The sequence below is a fragment of the Ursus arctos genome, unplaced genomic scaffold (genome assembly GCF_023065955.2).
Source record: "Ursus arctos isolate Adak ecotype North America unplaced genomic scaffold, UrsArc2.0 scaffold_14, whole genome shotgun sequence".
In the NCBI taxonomy this organism is placed as follows: Eukaryota; Metazoa; Chordata; class Mammalia; order Carnivora; family Ursidae; genus Ursus; species Ursus arctos.
In genome coordinates, this window is record NW_026622808.1 from 10,798,662 (window position 1) to 10,822,285 (window position 23,624).

Consider the following 23,624-nt stretch of genomic DNA (forward strand, 5'->3'; position numbering starts at 1 on the left):
CGCAGCGGTGACCATGTGATCGGACTCGACATATGTCCTTAAGAAAGCGCTGGTGTTAGACAGCTGTTCCCTCCCACGCCTCGTGGCCGCCTCCGCTCAGTCCGGGTTCTGTCCGCCACGGTCCTGGCGCCGCCACTGGGAAACGCAGCCCGTGTTGGCTCGAGCACGGAGACGCGACGGTTTTAAAAAGATCCTAGGTCTTTGCTGAAACAGTCCTAAATTTCGGCTTAAATATAAAGTACATTCCAACTTTTAAATAAAAGCATTTATTCGATAATTATAAAATGAACAGGAAAGATGAATCACCAGCGTAAAGTTCCTCGACGACGTCTGTAGCTGAGGTGGCACCAACTGTCTGAGCCTGCGCCGTGTCTGCTCATGGGGACCTGCTCCCGCGCACTCAGAAGTTGACGTGGTTTCGGATGTCGTTGATCTGCTTCACCATCTCTCTTATGTGCTCGCCCCTGAAAGAGCATCAGGTCATCACTTCCGGGGACACGAGGAACGAACAAGCCGCTAACACGCGTGTGAAGGGTTTAAATGGCGATGCCAAGTGTGGGAACTGCTCGGCTGCGATGAGCCACTTAAGGTTGCCATGCAGCGTCGGGGTGCTCGCTGCTCATCGAGGCCATGGCGGCCGCGCTGCCTGGGGACCCCTCGGCCCCGCGACACGGCCCCACGAACGCCAGCAGCCCCGTCGGAGGGCGGCACTTACTCCTCCTTCAGGACGGACTGGATGCACTTGCGCTGGTAGGCGCTGAGGGCGATGGCGGGTTTCTGCGGGCTCAGCACCTTCTCCATCTTCCGCTGCTGATAGTCCTTCTTCATGGTGACCTGGAGTGTCAGAACACGGGCACGTGGCTCTGGCTTGCCGCGCGCTGACGGGGGACGTGCCCGCCGCCCAGTGCCCCGGCCTACCTGCTTGATAGCGTTGCCCAGGTGGCGCAGCTGCTCGGGAATCAGCTGCAGCTCCCTCTTCATGTCCCTCTCGCTGTCGGACAGGACGGGGAGCTGGGCATGGAACCTGTGCAGCACCGTCTTCATCCTGGAGCGAGGCAGGCCGGCATCTCAGGCCGCGGGGGGCCGGCGGCGGACCAGAGCCCCGGGGGCCCGAGTCCGGCATCTGCGCCCCCCGCGGGACGGGACGGGGCTCGCCGCGCTGTCGCCCCGATGCCTCCCAGCACGGGCAGCGGCATCCCTGCCCCAGGCCCGTCGTCCTCGACGTGCTCGGTACCCGAGGACTTGGACCGGAATGTTCCGCGGGCACTGACCTGCTCATGAGATCCTCTTGTTTCTCCTTGGCTTCCTCGTATTTGTCAGCCAAGCGCTCCGCCATTTCCCGCAGACACTTCCTAATGGCAAAAACCCAGGGGCTCATGGGCTCCGCCCCGATGACGAAACCCGGTGCGCGCTCTGCGCCCCTCACGCGGCTTCACCCCCCTCGCTGGGGCACTTACCTCTCCTCGCGGCAGTAATTGAGGTCTTCCAGTTGTTTCTTCTTTTGGTCACATAATAACCTGACCCTGGGGGAAACATGTCATCAGAAGCCAGTCGGGCGCGGCACGCTACCAGCCCAGGCTGAGGCGGGGACACGCGGGGCCGCGCACCTGCGCTGGATCTCCTCCTTGGCCAGGTCCTGCTTCAGGACGTACTGCTCCCGGAACACCTGCGTGGCTCTGCTGAGCAGCTGCAGACACTCCTCCGGGGCAGGCGCCGCATCCCTGTCAGACGACCTGGGACACGTTTCTGCCGTGACCTTCCCATCTGGCCCGCGGCCCCTCCCCCCACCCCCATCCCTCGCGGACAGACTGCGCCCCGTTCCCCTCGCGAGCAGCGCGGCAGGACAGGGGAGAGGAGACCGCGGAGGACAGAGGACGGACAGGAATGATGCGAACAGAGACGGGAACCCGTTAAAACCCGGATGCCCCAAATCTCATACTTCAAAAAGGCGGGATTTGCAACAGTACGCTGCAAAATGCTTCTAATGTGCTTTTCGAAGGAATCCGGGGTTTCGGCCAGAATGCGGAGGGGAGACTCTGCCGCCGCTGTGTCTTCTCGGGTACAGAGCAGGGGAGGAGACGCCGGGTGCACCGTGCTTCTGCAAAACAGACGTGACGACACCGTCTACCGCGGCTCATCGGCTGCAAGCCCCGCAGGAGCCTCGTCTATGCAGAGCGGCGGGAACACGCGTCTCTCCAGTAACAGGACGAGACTGCAGCTCTCCACCCTGAAGGTCACCTTGGGAAAGCCGTGCCCCCGGTCCTGCCAACGCTGCCGTTCGTCACGGCATGTTTGGACGGCATCTTTTCCATAAAGAATTTGAACGACAGAGGCAGCACAGAAGTACAGATTCCTCATGGGCCCCGTGCAAAGCACCGGAGCACCGTCTGTCCCGTGAATAAACCGTGCACCTCCCAGCTGGGACTCTGCGTCTGCTCGACTCTGGCGGAGGGCACCCTCCCCGCGGAGTGGTCACGCGTGTGGGGCCGCGAGGGGACTTACAACAAGGGCCTTATGAGGCACTCGTAGGTGCTGGTGACGCAGACCATCGTGGGCCCCAGGATGTCGGGGATGATCCAGAACCCTCGGATGGGCGCCGGCTGCCTGGAACGACACCGCCACAGGGGCTGACGCGCGCCCAGGACGCGCCACCCCTGCAAGAGCATGACACTGCGTACTGAAGGCCGACACACCGAGAGTCTCGGTCACCTAACAGCCTGGACGCCGTAGTGGCAGGAGCCCCATGGGAGCCGCAGCCCCTGGGCCCCGTGGAACCACAGCAGCGCTCACGGAACCACTAGCTGCTGCCCGCCCGGCGTCAGGCCCAGCCCGGGGGAGCGCTCGCAGACGCGCACAGGCTGCACAGAAGGCGAGCGTCCGCCGCCTCAGGGACCGAGCACCCGGGTCGCAGGGCTTCGCCGAAAGTCTCCGTTCCCGGCCCTGCTCCGTGGAGCTAGTGGAACCGGGCCCCAGCAGGGATGGCGGCCTCCCTACCGCCTGCAGCTTCGGCTGCCCACCTGCTGCCGTCACCCGGCCCTGCCCTTTGGCAGCGTTCTCCGTGCAGCCGTCACCCCGGCCCGCCCGCCCTCCCGCCGGCCTTCCCCTCTTCTGGAAGGGGAGGCGGTGGGTTCAGGAGGTGAAAATGCCCGTTTTCAGTGTGAAACTTGCACCTGGAGGACCGCACACACGCTGTGACCGCGACAGGCCCAGAGCAAAGACGCTGCACAAACGGCGGCCTCCGGGGGACCCCTGCTCACAAGCTCCCCTCACCCCCCGTGCCGCGGAACAAATGGCTATCCTGACTTTGATGGTGCTCAGCGATTTCCGGTCTGTGGACTGTCTCGTAAGCGACATGGTTTAATTTCACCTGTTTGAGAAACGTACACAAGTGGGACTCTGTTCCCTATTTTCCCCATTCGCTTTCTGACCTAGCGCCGTCCTCCCGCCCCCACAGTGCCTTCCCTGCGCATCTCCGAGCCCCTGTCCTCTTCCCTGCTCGCCGTTGCTCTGTGGTCGGCCTGGCCTCTCAGACACCCGCACCCAGGCTGCCCCCGGGGTGAGGCTGCTCCAGGCGCTCAGGCCTCCCCTCCCAGTCCTGCGCCCTTGCCGGCGCAGCTTCCCCACGGTCCCGGCTCCCACAGCGGCACGGCCCCGTCCATGCGTCTTCCGCCTTCCTGAATCCACCCTTCCTCCTGGGGCCCATGTGTGTGAACCGCAGGACAGCGAAGCAGTGACCCCAGTACAGAGCTGGGAGTCATTCTAGATAGTTCCCTCCATTGACTGAACGTCCACGGACCACCTGTCCCTCAGCCAGAAACGGACTCTGACACAGTGTGCGACAGACACGCGCTCTCTGCCCTCATGGACCTCACGGCAAACACAAACCCCAACTCCAGGACGCGCAACCGAGAGAGAACCAGGAGAACCTCAGGCAGACGGGGGCCCATGGGGCCCCCGCTGAAGACCTGACATGAACTCAGGGTCACACACGAGAACAAGAGCTCACGGGGTGACGGCAGCCAACAGGGGCGGAGCACACAGTGCGCGGGCGGCCGTGGGGCAGGCAGGGCTCCAGACGGGCAGCGTGCCCCACAGCCCCTCGGTCGGCTGCCGTGTCTGCGTGTGACCCATGCGCCCCTGGCAATGTGAGTCCACCGGGGGGGGGGGGGGCCTGGGACCCGTGTGCGGGTGGACGCGGCCTTACCTGCAGGGCAGCGGCTTCGTGCAGAGGATGTGCTCCACGAAGCACTTCTGCTCCGCGGCGAGCTCCTGCAAGCCGTCCTTATCCTCCTCGTCTGCGGGGGGAGGGGCACAGGGACATGGGTCACCGCTCTGCGCACACGGCCCGGCGCCGGCGGGACACAGCCAAGGGCCCGGCTCAGACCCCGGCCTCGTGCCGACCACGCCCTCCTGACCCGGGGCTCCAGGTTCCCGGCCCAACAGGGAAAGTGGGTTCTCCCTGGCCAGCTGTCTAAACACAGGCATGTTCCACGAGCACGACAGTCCCGGCCATCGCTCCCGGCCAGCGGCCGCCTCACGCGCACCTCGCACGCCTCGGCGGGCTCTCCCACAGCTTTCTGCGATGTGATCCCCAGCAGCACACCACCCGCCCACTTAAAGTGTATCCTTCCAGGGGGTTTGTGCGAGAATCATACAAGCACCACACAGAGACCTGAGAGTCTTTTCACGAGGGCGCCTGGGTGGCTCAGCCAGTGACACGTCTGCCTTCGGCTCAGGTCATGATCCCAGGGTCCTGGGACTGAGTCCTGCATCAGGCTCCCTCCCTGCTCAGCAGGGAGCCTGCTTCTCCCTCTGCCCCTCCCTCTACTCGTGCTCTCTCTTGCTCTCTCTTTCAAATAAATAAAAAATCTTAAAACAACAAATGTTTAAATGACCCAAAAGGAAGTCCCATCCTCGTGAGCAATCACGCGAGTTTGGCCAATGGCTCCAGGCCACCACCACTCCCATCTACCATCTGTCTCCACGCACCCGCCTCCCCCGCACAGTTCACATGTGCAGGATCACACGACAGGTGGCTGTCTGGGTACCTCGTCCCTTCCTGCTGTTGGCGGACACTCCATCGGACGGCGGGATCACTACCTGGCCACAGTGACAGACACCTGGCTGTTTGTCACAAGAACGCCACTGCGAACGTCCACTAACTGGGCTGGTGTGGACACGTGCGTGGGCACCGAGGAGCGGAGCCGCCGGGTCATACCGTAACCCTGTGTAGGTCACCTGGGGAGCAGCCAGTTTCCTCAGTGCCATACCACGTCACGTGTCTGCAAGCCCTGTGCCGACCGCTCACATTACTGTCAGTTCTGCTTTTAGCCGCTTCGATGGGCGTGAAGTCGTACCCAGCGGTTGTCTGGCGTCTCACTTCCGTGACAGATATCGAGCACGTTCTCATGTGCTTACTGGCCGCCTGCACCTCGTCGGAGGAACAATGTCTACTCCTATCCTTTATCCGTTTTTAAATCGGGCTCTTGTCTTCTTATTACTGAGTTCTGTGAGCCCCTTACGTATTCTAGCTACAAGTCCGTTACCAGACACGGGATTCGCATTTACTCCCATTCTGTGGCTTGTCTCTTCACTTTTGTGACGTCTGCTTCTGAGAGTTCTATAGTTTTAGTTCTAGGATCCATTTCGAGTCATTCTTGCATTACGGTGTGAGGAAGGGTCCACTTCCGTCCTCCGCAGGTACACGCACACGTGTCCCAGCACCACCCGTCAACAAGACTGCTTTTCCCCAGCTGATGTGTGTCGGCGACCTTGTGGAAACCAGCTGGACTCTCCACCCCATTCCCCCGACCGCCACGCGTCTCCTTCTGTCAGCATCGCGCTGTCCGGATGACCATACCTTCTGTAAGAAGCTGAAATCGGCAAGTGTGGGTCCTCCAACTCTGTTCTTGTTCTTCAAGACTGTGTTGGCTACTCTGGGGCCTTGGAATTCCAAATGAATTTTAGGATCAGTATGTCACTTTCCGCGAATTCTCACAGGAATGGCACTGGGTCTGCACGACTTAAAGAGTATTACCATTAATAGTATCATGGTTTCTGATTCATGAACCTGGGAGGTTTTTTATTTATTTAGGCTTATTTCTTTCAGCAACATGTTGTAGTTTTAGGCGTATGTTTTACACTTTTGTTAAATTCATTCTTAAGCATTTTCTTTTGAAGCTATTATAAATGGGCCTGTGTTCTTAATTTTCTTTTGGATTGTCACTAGTGCGCAGAAACACGTCTGCATGCTGCTCTTCTATCCCGCAAGCTCTCCGAAATCATTAGGACAAACACTGTGGTAATGGATCCCCTATGATTTACCATATAAAAGATCACATTTTCAGAAGAAAGAGTTTTAGTTCTTCCTTTCTAATCTTGAAGCCTTTTATTCACTTTCTCGGCTAATTTCCTCGTTTGCCAGTTCGACAACGTTGAACACGAGTGGCAAGAGCGATGTCCTTGTGCTTCAGATCTTAAGGGGAAAGTGTGGACGGCAGAACGTGTAAACAACCAAAATGGACGTTCAGCGGACAGTTCCAAGCAAAACGTCGGCTACGTGGCCTGGTTTCTTCTCGCTAATTACAGTAAAATAGGAGAAAAAATATAACTGGTTTCTTACAAAAATCCCAAGAATTTGATGATTTGGGAAATTCTCAACCTATCTGGATGGCAAAAGATGCTAAAATTAAGAGATTCATGGTCAGGAAATCATGTTTGAGAGGAAAAAACTACTGGTGCAGCCGTTCGATCTTCTGCTAACAGCTCAGAAAGGTGAAAAGGTCAGAATATTCAGTCTCGCGAAGGCTCTCTGAAGAGATCAGGAGTGTGGCTCAGATGCTCCGGTCACCTGAGCAGAACCTAAAATAGAGATGGGGCCCCCCAGGCAAGATCTGTGGGTGAGCCTCCTCGTGATACGGGGATCCAAGAAGTTCTTGAGGACTTGGCAGCCACAGAAACACTGCTGCCTTGGGCTGAAAGGGTCAGAGGGACAGTAAGAAAAGGGGGTTCTGCCCCCCAAATCCTACAGGCGGGAAACAGGGTAATTACTTGCCCCCTTTCTGGAAAACAGGAACATTTACTAAGAGAGCAGTGGAGCCCGGAGCGCTACCCCCAGGCCCTGAAACCCAGCAGAGTCTGAGCTGTGAACTTATTTATGACCTGTGGTTTCTTTTTCTTTCCATTTTTTTCCCTTTTGAACTGAAAACTCTACAAGGTTTGTGTGCCAACAGGTAACGTGTTTTCTGGCTTCATGGGTCCACAGCAAGAACTCTGCCCCAGGGTGGACTGGACTCCGAGTCTTGCCCGTCGCTGACGTGGATGATTTGGGAAGAGACGTAGCCGAGGTTCTGACCTCCGTGTTGCTTTGTGCTGCCACGGTCTGCGTGTCTGGCCTGTGGGGCAGAGATGAGTCTTTGGAGGCCACGGGGTGCATTTGTAGGCACACCGGCCCCACTCCCGCAGTGGTGTCTGCATTCAAACCCCCCGAGCCGGTGAGAATGTGAGGCCACATGACGGGGGAACAGGGTTGCAGACCGGGTTACAGCGGCTCGTCAGATGTGTCCCCCCCCACCCCGTGGCTCTGACGGGAGGAAGGGGCTCCGAGCAAAGGAAGGCGGGGGAAGAGGGAAAAGGCTGGACGTGGATTCTCTCCTGGTCTCCAGAAAGGGACACGCTCTGCCCAGGGAGACAGCCCAGGACCTGTAACCTATGGCACGAAGATAAATCTGCGTTGTCTGAGCCACTGAGGTTATGGGGACTTGTCACAGCAGCGAAGGAAGCGAAGGAAATCACCCGGTCTTCCCCGTGAGCACGTGCTGGCCGCGGCCCCTCCGAAGACGCCGTCCGTCACAGGAAGCCGGCGTGTGTTCCTAGTTTGCTGCCTGTTTGTAACAGGAAAGGCTGATTTCCTCAGACGGCTTTCCTGTGTCTGCTGAGAAGCTCCTACGGTTTGTCCTTCCGCTGATGCCACGTCATCACAGACTGCTTTCTGGACGTTAGCCAACCTCGCGTTCCCGGGACGCAGCCCTCCTAGTCACGGGGTACAGTCCCTTGCGTGTGTTGCTGGCTGGCTCTGCCAGGATTCTGCTGAGGATCTTCGGCATCTGTCTTCGCGGGAGGTACGTGTCTGTGGCTTCCCGTCCTCGCACGTCTTCATCCAGTCTTGCTACCAGGGTAACGACGACCTCAGAGAGCGAGCCGGGAAGCACTTCTCTTCCTTCTGCTGTTTGGAAGAGCCTGTCAACAGCTGGTACTCTTTAAATGCGCAACACTGTCCTCCTGAGCTTTTCTGCTCGGGCAGTTTTTGTTACTCTCCATCTCTTCACTAGTTTCTCTCGAATCAGCACTGGTTGTTGGTGACTTTCTAGGAATTTGTCCTTGTCATCCTGGTGATCAGCGTGGTGCCGCGCTGTCCCTGGTACCTCCTCCGAATCCTGAACACGTCTGGGAGGTGGGCGGGAGCCCTCCCTCCTCTGCCCTCAGTAGCCGTGGGCGGAGTCCTCTCCCCCAGGTCTTGGTCCGTCTGGCCAAAGGTCTGTCAATTTTGTTGATCTTTTCAAAGAAACACCTTTTGATTTCATTGATTTTCCCTATTTTTCTATTCCAAAGTACTTTTTTTTTTTTTTTTTTTGAGAGAGAGAGAGAGAGAGAGAATGTGCATGCAACGTGCTGGGGGGAATGGGGTGCGGGAGAGAGAATCTCAAGCAGACTCCCCACTGAGCACAGAGCCTGACACGGGGCTCAGTTTCCCAAGCCTGAAATCATGACCTGAGCCGACATGGAGAGTCGGATGTTCAATGGACTGAGCCATCCAGGCACCCCAATTCCAAACTACTTTTTGATAGAATCTTTGAAATATACTGAAAAGTACAAAAGACTCACCTGACCCAAGAAACTTCTGAAGTTTATGAATCCACGTGAGCCCAACGCTGTGCACGCCGGCTTCGTGAGTGCAGTGGTATCTTGAGGGACACTTGGGATCTGCAGACGGAACCATGAACCGTACAGTGGCAGTCGTTAGAACACGGACACTCACCCCGGCACCCCGCAAACACATCTGTGGCCAGAGGGATAGACAGACAGTCTGTGGGACCTTCACACTGTGCTACCGTGTCAGGGGCCTTGAAACTTGAAAATCTGAATTTTCAAATATATGTTAAGTATTTTTAAAAGTAATAAACACAACCCAAATATTTCTCAACGTTAACAGAAGAGGTCACCAAAACATACATGCCTGTTGCCTTTCTGTCCACCTCTGTGCGCTTATCTACGGTTCTCCAAATTCAAACGGTGCAGCTCTGCGGACGCGCCCGCGCTCGCACGCGTCCCTCGTGACCCTCCCTGAGCAAGGGCACATGCCTTGGCGCTCGAGGACGGTGGCGGAGTCAGCAGTCCCATCACCGCGCATCCAGACAGGCGGGGCAATCGTTTCCTGATAACGCTGACTCACGGATGCTTTCACGTTTAGTTTAATTCTTTTTTTTTATCCTTAAGTAATTTTGCTCCCAAAATAGGGCTTGAACTCACGACCCTGAGATCAAGAGTCAAATGCTCTTCCAGTGGAGCCCGCCAGTCGTCCCAAGTAAATACCTGGGGTTTTTTAAATGCAATTCTTATTTCACAATCCTTTATGTTTACTTATTTTTTTAAAAAGATTTATTTATTTTAGAGTGCACATGTGCACACATGCAAGAGAGTTGGGGAGGGGGAGAGAATCTCCAGCAGACCCCGCTGAGCTTGGAGCCTGACGTGGGGCTCGATGTCACGACCCTGAGATCATGACCTGAGCCGAAATCAACAGTCGGACACCTGACTGACCGAGCCTCCCAGGCGCCCAGAGGATCCTTTATATTTATACTACGAAATGCGAGGAACCGTGACATAATTTTGATGAAATCGTGTATACTTCTCTAGAGCCCCAGCACCAGTGAGGCTACGAGACTAAAAGAGGAGCTCCTGCATATTTATGCGTACTTACCGCTGTGCCTCAGCGGTACTAAAACAAGATACAGGAATGATTCACATGCTAAAGCGGATTCAAGATGCAACTGTCGAGGGGCCTGGCTGCTCAGTCGGTGGAGCGGTGACTCCTGACCTCGGGGTTGTGAGTTCGAGCCCCATGTTGGGTGTAGAGAGTACTTAAAATCTTTAGGGGCGCCTGGGTGGCGCAGTTGTTAAGCGTCTGCCTTCGGCTCAGGGCGTGATCCCGGCGTTCTGGGATCGAGCCCCACATCGGGCTCTTCTGCTGGAAGCCTGCTTCTTCCTCTCCCACTCCCCCTGCTTGTGTTCCCTCTCTCGCTGGCTGTCTCTCTCTCTGTCAAATAAATAAATAAAATCTTTAAAAAATAAATAAAATCTTTAAAAAAAAAAGTTTGGGCCCCTGGCTGGCTCAGTTGGTAGAGCATGTGACCCTTGACGTCAGGGGCGTGAGTTCAAGCCCCACACTGGGCATGGCACCTACTTAAAGAAAAAAAAAAAAAAAAAAAAAGATGCAACTGTCATCCCTAAGCCCCAGATGAAAATTTCCTTCTAACAGCCTTTCTTACTGTTGACCTCACAGTAAATTGATGTTGTAAAGTGAATGTTAACATTTTTTTCCTGTTATGTTGTGGGCCTGTGTGACTACCCTCTGAAAACAGCATCACACTATTACAAAGTTTTGAAAATCCTGGCCTAAGGCAGTCCCCTCTCTGAACAATAAAATATTAAGTCTCTTTTCATCTGCCCAAAGTGAAGACTTTATCTCAGGCTCGAATCATCTCCTTAGGTCTGTTATTTCGTATTGCTTTTCAAAATGTGTCCATGCTGCTGAGTCAACAGAAAAATCTCCGTATTGGGAAGTAACCAGAAATCTGTCACAAGAGAGGCCACACTGTAACTCATGTAGGAATCGGCCAGACGGCGCTACACGGCGGCCACCCAGTCACGTCGTGACAGATCTGGGTACGTTTCAGTGACGGCAATGTGCCCTAGGCACAAATAGGAACGAGTCAAAAGTTTCCTAACTTCACACATGAAATATTAACTCTCACTGGAAAAACCAAGGTGAGAATGTCCACGTTTACGATTTCCCAAAGACCTATTCTCTATGAGAAAACCAAGAAGCAAGTGTCCCAGTGTCCTCGTGTCTAAGTCCCGGCCCTGACCGCTTGGACTGTCGAACTAGACGCGCTTAGCGAGCTCCCCATGCCGATCTACGAGAACCACGGGCCCCGAAACGTCTGCTGTCCTCTCTACGGAGCTGAACCAAACCCCACGGGCTGGCCCCAGGGTCGGCGAGCAGACGAGCTCCTGCCTCTGCACGGGACCCGGGAAACCGGGAAACCGGGAGGAGACTCCGAGAAGTGGTGGAAGGACAGCGGGATCGCAGGGGCTTGTGTCAGAGGGCCTCACGGGTCATCTGATGTCACCCCTACCATTTCCAGATGAGAACACAGAGCCCAGAGGGGTTGACCGAACGCCCGTTAATGTCAGAACCGTGCCCCAAACCCAGCAGGCACCAGGCTCCTTCCACTCAGCCCCTCGGTGCCTCAACAGCCCCGGCTTCCAGGGGCTCAGTCTGCCCAGAAGCTCCCCAGATGAACACAGAGAAGTTGCCGGAAAGATGTGGTACCAACCCAGGTCAGTTAAAAGAGAAAAAGAGAAAAGGCCAGTGTTCAAACCGGGTCTGGAAGTAACAAGATACCATGATGTGTCTGAAAGTGAAGAAAGAGGCTTTAAAGCAGTATCTTCATAGCATCTTGTAATTTGATTTTTAAAGTTCCTGTTAAAGTTTATTAAAGTTTGTATACGTTTGGGGCGCCTGGGTGGCACAGCGGTTAAGCGTCTGCCTTCGGCTCAGGGCGTGATCCCAGCGTTATGGGATCGAGCCCCACATCAGGCTCTTCTGGTATGAGCCTGCTTCTTCCTCTCCCACTCCCCCTGCTTGTGTTCCCTCTCTCGCTGGCTGTCTCTATCTCTGTCAAATAAAAAAAAAAAAAAAAAAAAAGTTTGTATACGTTTAAGTATTTGAATCACAAAATCAGCTTTCGACTGGACCGGGAGAAATTCCCCACTCTCGATCTGGGTGGATCCAGATGGCAGACTATGCAAAAACCCGGGAAACCGGCCCAGCCTTTCTTGGCCCCGGAGGGTCATGCAGAGCCCGGAAAGCGCTCGGGGCTCAGTCAGCCTTCCCGCAGCTGGAACCAAAAAACCACGTGCCCGGGAACGGCCGGCACTGTCCCCGACAAGCAGGACAGGCTGGAAGTCAATGCGGTGACATTACCTCTGTGCAGTTTGATCGGACAAGAAAAGTCAGAATCGAAGGGGTCGTCGTCCCCGGCGGCGAGCGTCAGGGCGAGCTCCAGCTCCACACACTCGAACACGTACAGAGAGGGGATGAAGTCGGCCCTGGAGTCCCAGGACTTCTCCGACTGTGAAAGAAACAGTCTCAGCCATTTGCGTCCATCCCACCCGACTGTACCCCCCCTCGTGTCCCGATGAGAGGACAAAACGGCCTCTTCTTGCAGGGAGATGCGAATCAAGTTCAGAAGAGCCCGTTTACGGACTGCACGGTTCTGTGTGTCCGTCACTGGAGGCCACACCCCGGGGCACACAGGCCAGGGAAGCCCCGTGCGTGTGCAGTGACACAGAGCCCCTCCTGCTACAGGCGTTCCCCTGGCCCGGGAGCCACACTCGGGGATGGAGCCGCCCGCTCGCCCCGCGCCCAACTCACTGTTTGGTCGTCCTCCTCCTCCCCTTCCAGCACGACACAGTGATACAGCACTCCCGACTCAGTGGCGATCGCCAGGATGTTGGGCACGCAGGGCAGGCAGAGGATGGCACACGCGTCGTAGCCATAGTTATCTTCTGCTGCGGGGTGCATGGGCAGGGGACCCAGCAGCTTCCCCACGCTCCCGGGGCTGCGGGAACAGTGACACACGCTGGCAGGCGTCCACGGAGGGAAACCACGCTGCTGCTCCCAGCCCGGCTCGGACCACGCATGCCTGCGGCCGGCCCACCCCGACCGTGCGCGCTCCCCGCTCAGCTCTCACCCCGGTGCTTCTCAACTGCAGAGAAGTTTGTGCCTGAAGACACCAGTTGTCGCCATGGGGGGGATGGAGGTGGATGGGCGCTTACTGGTGCACGGGGGCAGAGAGTGCCGAACGCTCCCCACTATTCAGCTCAAACATCACTAGTGCGCTGGGGTGCCTGGGTGGCTCAGCCGTTAAGCATCTGCCTTTGGCTCAGGACATGATCCCAGGGTCCTGGGATCAAGCCCTGCATCGGGCTCCCTGCTCGGCGGGGAGCCTGCTTCTCCTTCTCCCACTCCCCCTGCTTGTGTTTCCTGTCTGTCAAATAAAAAAATAAAATACTAAAAAAAAAAAAAAAAAAAAATCACTACTGCGGAGGCTGGGACTTGATCCCAAAACCCTGGGATCATGACCTGAGCCGAAGGTAGATGCTTCACTGCATGAGCCACCCAGGCACCCCTAAATAAATCTTTAAAAAAACAAATGAGGTAAAAAGGTATCAAAAACTAATAAGATCAATGGGATAGGGTACATTCTGGGAGGGGGTGGTGAACACTCCAAGGTAAGGAGCAGCTCTAGAAAGTTCTGGAAGCATGGAAGACAAGGACCCACGGAAGGAGAGTCCGCCTACTAGCGTGGGAGGCCACGGGAAAGTAGCCCGGGACTGGCGCAGGACGCGGCGGTCTCGCCGGCCACGTTCACGTGCTTGGTCTCCCCGCTGGGTAACCACGTGTCAGCATGGCTTTACCAGCATGGCTTTACATCAAGGGTGACAGAGCCGCGCTTCACCAAGATGCATGTGACGGCAGTGAGGGGAGGACGTGCAGGGATAAATGGGACTCGGGGCCGCTGGTGAAGGGAGGAAGGATTTGGACAGAAGACAATGAAGGTCCAAAGCCAGGACAAGGGGATGGAGAGAAGGGGGGTTTGCGTTCCAGGAATTTTTAGGGTAAAATCGAGAGAATTTGGGACTGGACTGGACGTAAGAGGATGCAGAAGGCACCCGGCCGAGCGGCGGGAGGCTAACGGTGTCAGCACGGAGGCCCCCCAGACAGGGGTGTGTGTGAAAGGCGGAGAACATCTGGGTTGAGGACCGGAGTGAGTCCTCACGGCCTCGCCACACATCGAGCTCTTTCTAGCCTCATGCCCTGCTCGCCCTCCTCTCCCTCCGGAGCCACTCCCGCCCCATGTCTCCCCGCGGATCCCCCTGTCCAAGCTCCTGTGTCAGCAGTGTCCTGTGTTGCAAGCTGGGCGGCCGAGCACGTCCCCTGCCCCACTCAGCAGCGCCCGCGATGCCACGCCCGGGCCCGGTCTGCTACGGGACTGCTGGGGGACAAGGGGCCACGCACCTGGGCCCGGATTACTGTCTGTTGAGACGACTCAGGAATGAAGCACAATGTTCAGCCTCTGGCCGTAGGCCTTTCCAGTCACAAACTTGCCCCCAGTTCTTATCCTCTCTCGACTCGCCCCCATGACAGCAGCGCCTCAGCTCCTGATCTTCAGGTCTGCCTCTTGTCCCCAGGCCTGTGTTTCCAACTCTCCAAGGAGCGTTCCCACTTTCTTGTCCAACACAGGGTCACATGGACCCTCAGTAACACACCCCCGCCCCATTAACTGCCCCTGCAGACCGCGGTATCCGTGAGTGGCTCGCCCCCTCGCCCGGCCAGCAGCCAGGTCTCAGGGACCCGCTCTCCGTGCCGTCCACCGTGTGCACGTCTGCCTTCGTGCCCCAGCTCGAGTCCCGCAGACGGTCCGCCAACGTGTACCACAGCGTCTTCAAATGTCTCTCTGCCCCCGTGTCCCTAACCGTATCCTTCTGTTCAGAAGCCGTCACCGGCTTCCTACGGCCCTGCTCCTACAGAAAACACCCACGTTCCTTGACTGTGCTTAACTCCACCGAATTTTCCCTGGCAGATAAATCTAGCTCTATCATCTGATGCTGCCTAGCTGAAACCCCTGCTCTTGCCACAAGTGTCTCATCGCTGAGCCGCGAGTGACACGGGCACCTGCTTACATACTCCGCCTGATGCGCCCTTCCCGGCCCTCAGTGGATCCCGCATCAGACACGCGTCCCTCTCCACGAAAATGTCCCGACCTCCTTCAGTGCGATCTCTCTCCATCCTCTGAGCACTCAGTCTCTGTGTCCCTAACACGGTTTGGTGGTTGACGGTGAGGAAATGGCAGGTCAAACGATCGGTACTGGTCTTTCTCCAAAACACGCAAACCGAGCCCTGCAGGGTGGCCGCGCTGCCACAGACTGAAAACCACGGACCCACGCCCCCTGTGGCAGGTGCGCACTGGGCACCGGCTAGGTCTCCGCGCAGGCGGCCGCCCCTCACTCACCTGTGCACCAGGCTGACGTACGTGAGGAAGGTCTCCCCGTTCTCATACAGGATGTAGAGCGGGTGCGCCACGATGTCCCCTTTGCCCTTCTGCCCGAACATGCTGTTCGGGACCGCGGACAACGGCCCGAAGTCAAACGCGACTGCTGTCTCCCCCAGGGACGCGGTATACGCCCTCCTGAAAAGACAGTTAGAAACCGGCCTGTTGAAACAAAATATCCAGTAACAGGAAGTGGGCGTGGGATCTGTATTCCGTGGAGAAGACAAAGAAATCACACCTAAATGACAGAAGCATCGACGCCCCCAGCGAGGCTGCCGTCCTCAGCGGCTAAACCCCCAGACACGGTAAAACCTCCACAAAGACACGCATGAACCGAAGAGGAAGAAAACAGGAAAGCCAGTTCTGAGTGTGGGATAGGTTCCTTCTACAAGTGTCCACGAGGCCCCGCGGGGCGCACTGTGGGAACGTCCGTATACCTGACGGCCCCGCCCTCTCATGACAGCGACACACGCGACACGAGAAAGGAGCACACGACACGGTGTTGGCCACGGACGTCAGGAAGAGAAGTGACGCGTGGCTAGACGGCACTGACTCGGACCGAGTGGCCTGGGGACGACTCTGCCGCGGTGAGACCTGAGCACAGACCCGAAGGACGGACGGGAACGAGTCTGCGGTCACGTGGCAAAGCACAGACGCAAAGGCTCTACGTGGGCGGAGACGGTGCGGAGAACGAAGGGCAAGGAGGCCGAGGTGGCTGAGCCAGAGCCGGGACACAGGGCAGGAGAGGGGCCGCGGAGGGGCAGGCAGGGCACGTCTGTGGGAAATCAGTGAGGGAGGGCAGCAGGGACACAGCGACCTGCTTTATACCCAGAGTGTCACTGGCTGCTGTGGGGAGGAGAGACTATGGGATTTCACAAAATATTTCATTTTCTTCTCAATATTTTTCTGCAGGTATTCCTAATTTTCTACAATAAATGCGTGTCACCTCTACAATTAGGAAGAACAGTGATAAGACAGGCCGTCTTTGTATTTTAAAGTTTCACGTAACTGGTCATCCAAAAAGGTTCCAATTCCATTCGAGGTTAATAAATATGGGTGTCTGCTCTCACCACCACCAGCATGCCGGTCAGCGATGGAAAACCTTGCAATCTCTGTTAAAACTGCATTTGTAATCCCAATAAACTAACTGAAAACACATTTCAGGACACGAAGAACTTACCCTTTATTGAGTATCAGGCTCTCCTCTTCCGCTTCTGAAAGCACGATGACCCTGGCGGGGGTCTGCGGCTCGCGCAGGGAGTAAATCCTGGCAAGCAGAGGAGGAGACAGCCGGCGCTTAGAATGCTTTCATTTCCAAACTGCCCTCCCCTCCGTGTAATCACTGGTCCGGCATTTTCGGGCGGGCTCACAGCCATTTCTCCGCCACGGAGCTTGCTCTTCCTGCCGGAGAAGCGTACTTCCATCTGTTCCTCAACAACGTAAGAGCGGGGTGTCCGTAGGACCTCCAGAAATACTCCCCATCCTCACCAAAGTCCCTCCCGGCCTCCGGCACAGCGTCGCACCCCCATCTCTCCCATCCTGAGCCCTTGAGCACACTCGCTGGTGCCACATGGGACACACTGCAGCGGGGGGAGTGACAGGAAGAGCAGGGGCGCCGCACGCGGGGGGACGCCACTGCAGCGGGGGGAGTGACAGGAAGAGCGGGGGCGCCGCACGCGGGGGGACGCACTGCAGTGGGAGGAGTGACAGGAAGAGCGGGAGCAGTGACAGGAAGAGCGGGGGCGCCGCACGCGGGGGGACGCACTGCAGCGGGGGGAGTGACAGGAAGAGCGGGGGCATTGGATGCGGGGGGAGATCTTGATGCCCAGAAATTACTAACAGGGTCCAAAGCTTAGGAAAAATGATAACCACCCCCATATTTTTTATTTTTTATTTCTTTAGAAAGTGGGAGGAAGGGACAGAGAGAGGGAAAGAGAGAATCTCAAGCAGCCTCTGCACTGAGCGCTCAGCCTGACAGGGGGCGAGGGGCGCGATCTCACAACCAAGATCATGACCTGACCCGAAATCAAGAGTCAGATGCTCAACCAACTGAGCCACCCAGGCGCCCCAAGTACCCCATATTTAAAAAGAACCTTCAACAGTTGAGACCAGATACTTCCTTTCAGGCATAACTCGAGGAAGATCTTGACCTGCACCCTTTCCCACCACCCCGTTTCCCAGCACATGTGGAAGGAAGACCAGGGGAGGGGCGCCTGGGTGACTCAGCCAGTGACATGTCTGCCTTCGGTTCAGGTCATGATCCCGGGGTCCTGGGATCGAGTCCCGCATCAGGCCCCCTGCTCCGCGGGGAGTCTGCTTCTCCGTCTGCCTGCCGCTCCCCCCGCTTGTGCTCTCTCTGTCTCCAATAAATAAATAAAATCTTTAAAGAAAAACAGACCAGGAGAGAGGGCGTCAGGAGTCCCTCCGGGTACACTATAACCTCTGTGGTGGGAGGGCATCCCCTCCTTTCTTTAGCCCCAACTCCAAAGCCAAATGGGTGGGGAGGGAGACACTCCACCAGACTTCGGGGTGCCTGTAATGAGGGGAGAGGAGTGTCCTGGCTGAATCCAGATGTGCTGCGGAAAACTGCAGGCCCCCAGGTAAGGAATCCCCAAGTGAACCGGACAGGTCACACCCTAGGGTTGGCGGCTTGTGACTGCTACGTGGTATCTACCGCTCATACGGAAATTTCTACAGGGGGTGGGCTGGAACAGTGAGAAAGGACTGTGGTACCGATGCCCAGGTCCCTGTGGCCCTTGGAGGGCAGAGCAGAGGACCCTGGCGGTCACCATGACGCCACAGGAAAGACCACAACGGCTGCATCGTGAGTGCGAGGACCCTCCATCCCGAGAGAGGCCCCGCCTGATGGCGGACGGAGCGGGAGGGGGACAGAGCTCCTCAGTGATGAGCGGCCCCAGAGAAACACACACCGTCTGTGCAGTTACCGTGTCAGTGGAGGCCACCAGCGGCAGATGGGACCAGATGACACGGGGATCCGGGTCAGGCCCACCCCGACAGAAAGCCAGCGTCAGCTGCCCTCCCTCCCAAGGAGTGAGACCCCGAGAAGCAGGAGGCAACCCCGTCCCTACACATGACCCCACCTCAGAGCGGGTCATGCTCTCCCCACAAGCTTCCCCTCTCCCGGGGTCTGGCCTGTGTGACGGGCCAGGACCCAGGGCTGGTATGGCCTGGACATCGGAGTTTTAAGCTGGACACACCCAGTTTAATGACTGCAAGTAAGCAGAGAGCGATGAGATCTGTGTAAGCGGCCAGGAAGGGATCGAGCACTCCGCACGGAGGAAGAGCTGGTGGAACACGGTTAAAAGCCGTGATGAGGAAAAACAGAACTATCTGACCTCAGCCGAGTCACCCCATTTAACGTAAGGCAGATCCATAAAGTTAACTGATAAAAGCATGACAGAAATCTCTGTAGGATCAGGGCCTTTAGTCACAGAGTTCAAAACCCGTCAGATCAAACCAGCTCATTTTACAAGACTGGAAACTGAGGCCTCCCTCAAGTTTAAGATCTCCAAGACGAAAGTGGCGCATTGGGACAAGAATTCCAATCTCTCAACTCCCAGTCACACTGTCCTCTCCCACAGGGCGTCACCTCTAGACGAGCGACGGGACGAGGAGAGCTCTGGGGAAGGTTAGTGAAGGACAGACTGGGGGCGGGAGGCCTGGCTGGGCAGACAAGCAGGAACCGGGGCGTCTAAGTTAGGGCGGTCGGACAGCCCGCTGGGCTCGAGCGCCTGCAGCAGCCTGACACGGGTCAACCCCGCACCCGGGGACCCGGCCAGCGGCGCCCCAAGCCACTGCCGCGCGAAGGTACAGACAGACACACACACCGCACCTTATCACATTATCTGACGTCAACAGCACGATGTGGGGGTCCAGCAGCTCACTGGGGTACCAGGCAGCGTGCTTCAGAATCAGAGACGGAGAACTGGTGAAAAATCTCTCAGCAACGGGAGTGGTACTAAAATAAAGACAACAGTTTTTCCAAAACATTCCGTAGAATGTGGACCAAAGACCTTCTACGGGAAAATCCATTTTAACAGTCTTTGCTCTTTCCTTCACCATCTTTCTTTCTCTCAAATCTTGCTGAGAAGAGCACTCAAAGCTTCTATTTAGCCAACACTAGTGAAGATCAAAACATAACTCTTTTCTAAATCACAGTGTATTTTAGACTATAGTTTACACGTAACTCTAGAAACACTAACTGATTTGATCCCCTTACTGGCCTGGGAAGAGAACCACAGCGTAAACATGATCGTTCCGACTGTGGAAACGAGGAAACCGATTTTAGACAGGGAACATTTTAAAGGAACGGAACTAAAGGTGGTTTCTATCTTATACTCTTTTCAACAGATCTTTCAAACTCTCGCTTCTCAGGATTTGTTGAGAAAAATACAAAAATTAAACTTAAACTTAACTGTCTGACTCAGACATAGTAACTGCTTTTCAAAAGTTATCTCATTTCTGCCACATGAATGAGCTGAGCCGCACCGAGACGGCTGTGATCACTCAGGCAGGAGAAAGGCAGGAGCGCGCGGACGGATCAATCACACAACAGGACAGCAGGACGCTGCAGACCAGCTGGAAGCCTGTGGTTCCGGATCAGCAGCACCGAAAATGTAGCTTTCGGGCCCGGCTTGAACAACTGCCCACGGGTATTACAAACTAGGCGGACATACGATAAATGGAAATACAACTTACCTACAGTTCACTGTTGATTTTCCACCTTCAAATTCAGAATTCTTCCCCCATCTTTTAGGCAGTTCTAACACCGTGAGTCCTTTTATTCCTAGAAGTGCTATATGATGCTGTGTTGGACTTAACAGGACTTGATAGATTTCAAACAGGGGTGGATTTATGCAGAGCAATCTCTGGAAAATAAAGCAAACTGGTCAAAATACTTCATTTCACAGTAAATACGTGTGGCAGGTACTTGAAAGCAGGACCGTCTCAGTACAGTTCGTACGGCAACTGGGGCAGCCCTGCTTTCCTGGCCGGGAACTGCAGAGCAACGAAGCATTCTGGGCAAGTGCTCACACCTGGCCGAGGAGCTGATGAGAGATTTTTAACGGCTGAGGCTGGAATGTAACATAAAACGCACCAGATTTCCCAACCTTGAAAAATAAACACTGCACATAATTTCCCTTTCTGAGACCGAACTCCAGCCTGCCCCTGACAGTCTCTACACCCCATCAAGTCAGCCTGTGTCCCTCGACAACTCTTCCTTCTCCTTTTGTGGCTGGCTGGCACGGTCCGGGAGACCTCCTGCGACATTACCCTGATCTTCTGGCCAGGGGTACGTGCGTCTTCTCTGCACTCTGTGTGATTCTGTCACATAGCTCTTGTCACCCTGCATCTTAGTCATCCTTCCAGTTGACCATCCTGGACAGCTAACTGTGAATTCTTGAGACCTGTGTCCTGCCTCGCCTACCCTCGGCATAATACGTGGCAGACTGCTGACTCCAGTGTGTTTCAGTGAAGCAACAAGTAACCTCCGAAGTCTTCATAAACGGCAGCTGCTGTCTATATTGGAAACGGTCCAACGGGACAGAGAACAGCTTCAAGAGCTCCCGTAGCCAGTAAAACGCTGCTGCACCAAGGCCGAATCACAGAGCCGTGGCATTTTCGGGGGTTCCGATAAGCTGCTTGTCTCCGCATCACCAGCCCTCACAACAACACACTTCTTCTGACGGGCACGTCCTGCTGATTCTCTCCTGACCACCTCACAATCCCATGTTCTGTCCTTTCTACTTTCACTCATAAACCAGACTGACAACATACCACTTACCCTCCTGTAAGGAGAATCCCCCTCAGCCAGGATCTTTTCAAACAAGACCATTCTGAACACAATGAGATTTCTACTGTTCGTGACTGAGGTCTGTAAGCCCACTGCTGAGTCCAACTAAATGCTTGTTTCTCCCGTTGGTGGTTCTTTCTTTTCCCTAGCTTCTCGACCCCCACTCTCTTTCTGTCTGAGTCTATCTCAAATCAGAGGCTACCTCTCTTTGGCTATATTTACCACCCAAACACCCGAGATCACAGGTGATAATTACAGCACTTAGAGGGTTTTGTTTTGTTTCTGGAGTCACCACTTTTCTTTCCTTGATGTTTAAATTTGCAGCTCATGCTAGGCTGCTTTCTTGCCTGTGAGATCCTGGAAGACTGAGAATCATTCAGTCCTTACCATTTCCTGAGAGCTTACGCACTCCAGGCTCGCTGTGAAGGATGGGGATACAAAAATAAGGCAGACATGGGGCGCCTGGGTGGCACAGCGGTTAAGCGTCTGCCTTCAGCTCAGGGCGTGATCCCAGCGTTATGGGATCGAGCCCCACATCAGGCTCCTCCGCTATGAGCCTGCTTCTTCCTCTCCCACTCCCCCTGCTTGTGTTCCCTCTCTCACTGGCTGTCTCTATCTCTGTCGAATAAATGAATAAAATCTTAAAAAAAAAAACAAAAAAAAAACCAAGGCAGACAGACACGACCCCACCTGGTGGTTATGGGGCAGAAAAGAAACACAACAAGTACGAATAATTCAATCACGACTGGTCTAAATGCTGCACAGCTGCTGAATATGGTGTGCCGAGCAGCTGAGAATTACTTCTGTGAACTGAAATTTTACAGAAAATAGATTGTTGACTTGTGACCTGTTTTCAAAACAGCAGAAACACAGCTAGTACCTTGTTAAAATCCAATCATTTCTCATCAACAAGAACCGGACAGTGGCTCACAACAGAAGGCATGTATCAGAACAGGTATCACGTGTTCGATTTTTTTTTAATCTTTAAAAGACCAGAATCCGTTTATTACAAATAAGCATTTCCTTAAAGCAGCGTTTGACTACAGCAAGTCCGGAATGCTTTCTGTCTACACCCACTTTCACATGCTGTCGGCTAAACCAAAACAAGCACAACTCCCAACTCTGAGAATGGGCTCACCTTCTAGAAGGGAAAAGAATGACCAAGGGATTCCTCCTCCACCTCAGGCACAAAACTCGAGACTGGGCGCTTTCAAACCTATCCCCTGACTCGGTCCTCACTGCAATTCCAGGAGAAAGTCAGGATTATCTCTGTCACCTGGTGGGTGTCCCGCCACGAACCCGGTTTCTCAGAACCAGCCTACTACGCTCTCCCTCGGCTCACCTGCTATGTTTTCCTTCGGAGCACCTGCACCGCCGGCTTTTCCACGGCCCTTCCCCTGCTCCCGGGCCCCCCAAGAACCCAAGCACCCCGAGAGCATGCTGGAGTCAGCAAACCTCTGCCGAAGGAACGAACCCCGGGAAAGAGAGGCTCCGAAGTGGCCACGACAAAGCGGAATGAAGAGGAGAGACGCGAGGAGAACCGGTCGCGCCCCGAGGACGAGCGCTTACACCTGCGCCGCACGCCTGCCCAGCACGCCCGCCCGCCGGGATGCGCGGGGAAGCCAGCTCGCGCCAGGCCCCGGCCCTACCTGGTACTGGGACAGGGAGGGCTCCTCGCCCGCGCCGCCGAGGCCGCGCAGACGGACCACCAGGAAGGAGCTGCCGTCGCCGTCCCACAGGAAGAGCTCTCCGCCCAGGCCCAAGACCAGGTTCCTCGTCAGCGGCGGCGGCGGCGGCGACGAGGGCGGCGACGAAGACGCCGGCTTCTCAGCTTCGGCCTGGCTCTGGTTCTTCAGCCCCTCGCGGAGGCGCAGGAACACGACGTGGTTGGGAAGCCAGGACTGCCACGGCTCCCCGTCGCCCGCCGGACCTTCGGCGGCCGCCATCTTCATCCAACTGCGCCCGACGCCCCAGTGACTCCGCGCGCCGCTGAGCGCAGCCAATCCGCGGCCGGGCGACCGCACCCCGGCCAATCAGCGAGCGGACAGCACGGAAGCACGCGGGCTGCGGGGGCGGGGCTCTGGGGGCGGGGCGAAAGGGAGGACCGGCCCCCAGGCGGGGCCGTCGCTGCGGAAAGCCCAGCCCCCCGAGGGACAGCCTGAGACCTGCGTCTCTGATTGCTGCTTGGACATGTCCGTCTGGCTAAGCCTAGACGTCCGAAACCTTCCCTCAAAACTCACCTCTCTTAGTCCAGGTTGGGTTGACCTCACAAATGCCACTACGGCCCCGCATCCTCGGGGGTCGCCCCAGTCTGTCTCTGCGCGGGGCCGGCTGGTGGGACGGCCTCTCCCAGAACGCCCCGCGGGCGGGCGCGGGGAGCGCCCGGAAACTACAACTCCCAGGATTCTGCG

The 23,624-nt window shown here is 56.0% G+C and overlaps 1 protein-coding gene across 1 annotated transcript; it reads right to left on the bottom strand.

The window, feature by feature from the left end:
* Positions 1 to 250: 250 nt before the first annotated feature.
* Positions 251 to 23,592, bottom strand: NUP88 (nucleoporin 88). The gene is made up of 17 exons (XM_026520726.4): positions 22,863 to 23,592; positions 20,118 to 20,287; positions 19,252 to 19,377; positions 16,579 to 16,665; positions 15,360 to 15,536; positions 12,719 to 12,905; positions 12,269 to 12,416; positions 8,884 to 8,982; positions 4,205 to 4,295; positions 2,503 to 2,604; positions 1,940 to 2,098; positions 1,608 to 1,733; positions 1,458 to 1,523; positions 1,272 to 1,352; positions 919 to 1,045; positions 716 to 834; positions 251 to 464 (listed from the first exon to the last, which is right to left on the bottom strand). The coding sequence occupies exons 1-17, from the start codon at positions 23,163 to 23,165 to the stop codon at positions 401 to 403; spliced, it is 2,232 nt and encodes a 743-aa protein (XP_026376511.2). The 5' UTR covers positions 23,166 to 23,592; the 3' UTR covers positions 251 to 400.
* Between the last annotated feature and the right edge of the window lie 32 nt (positions 23,593 to 23,624).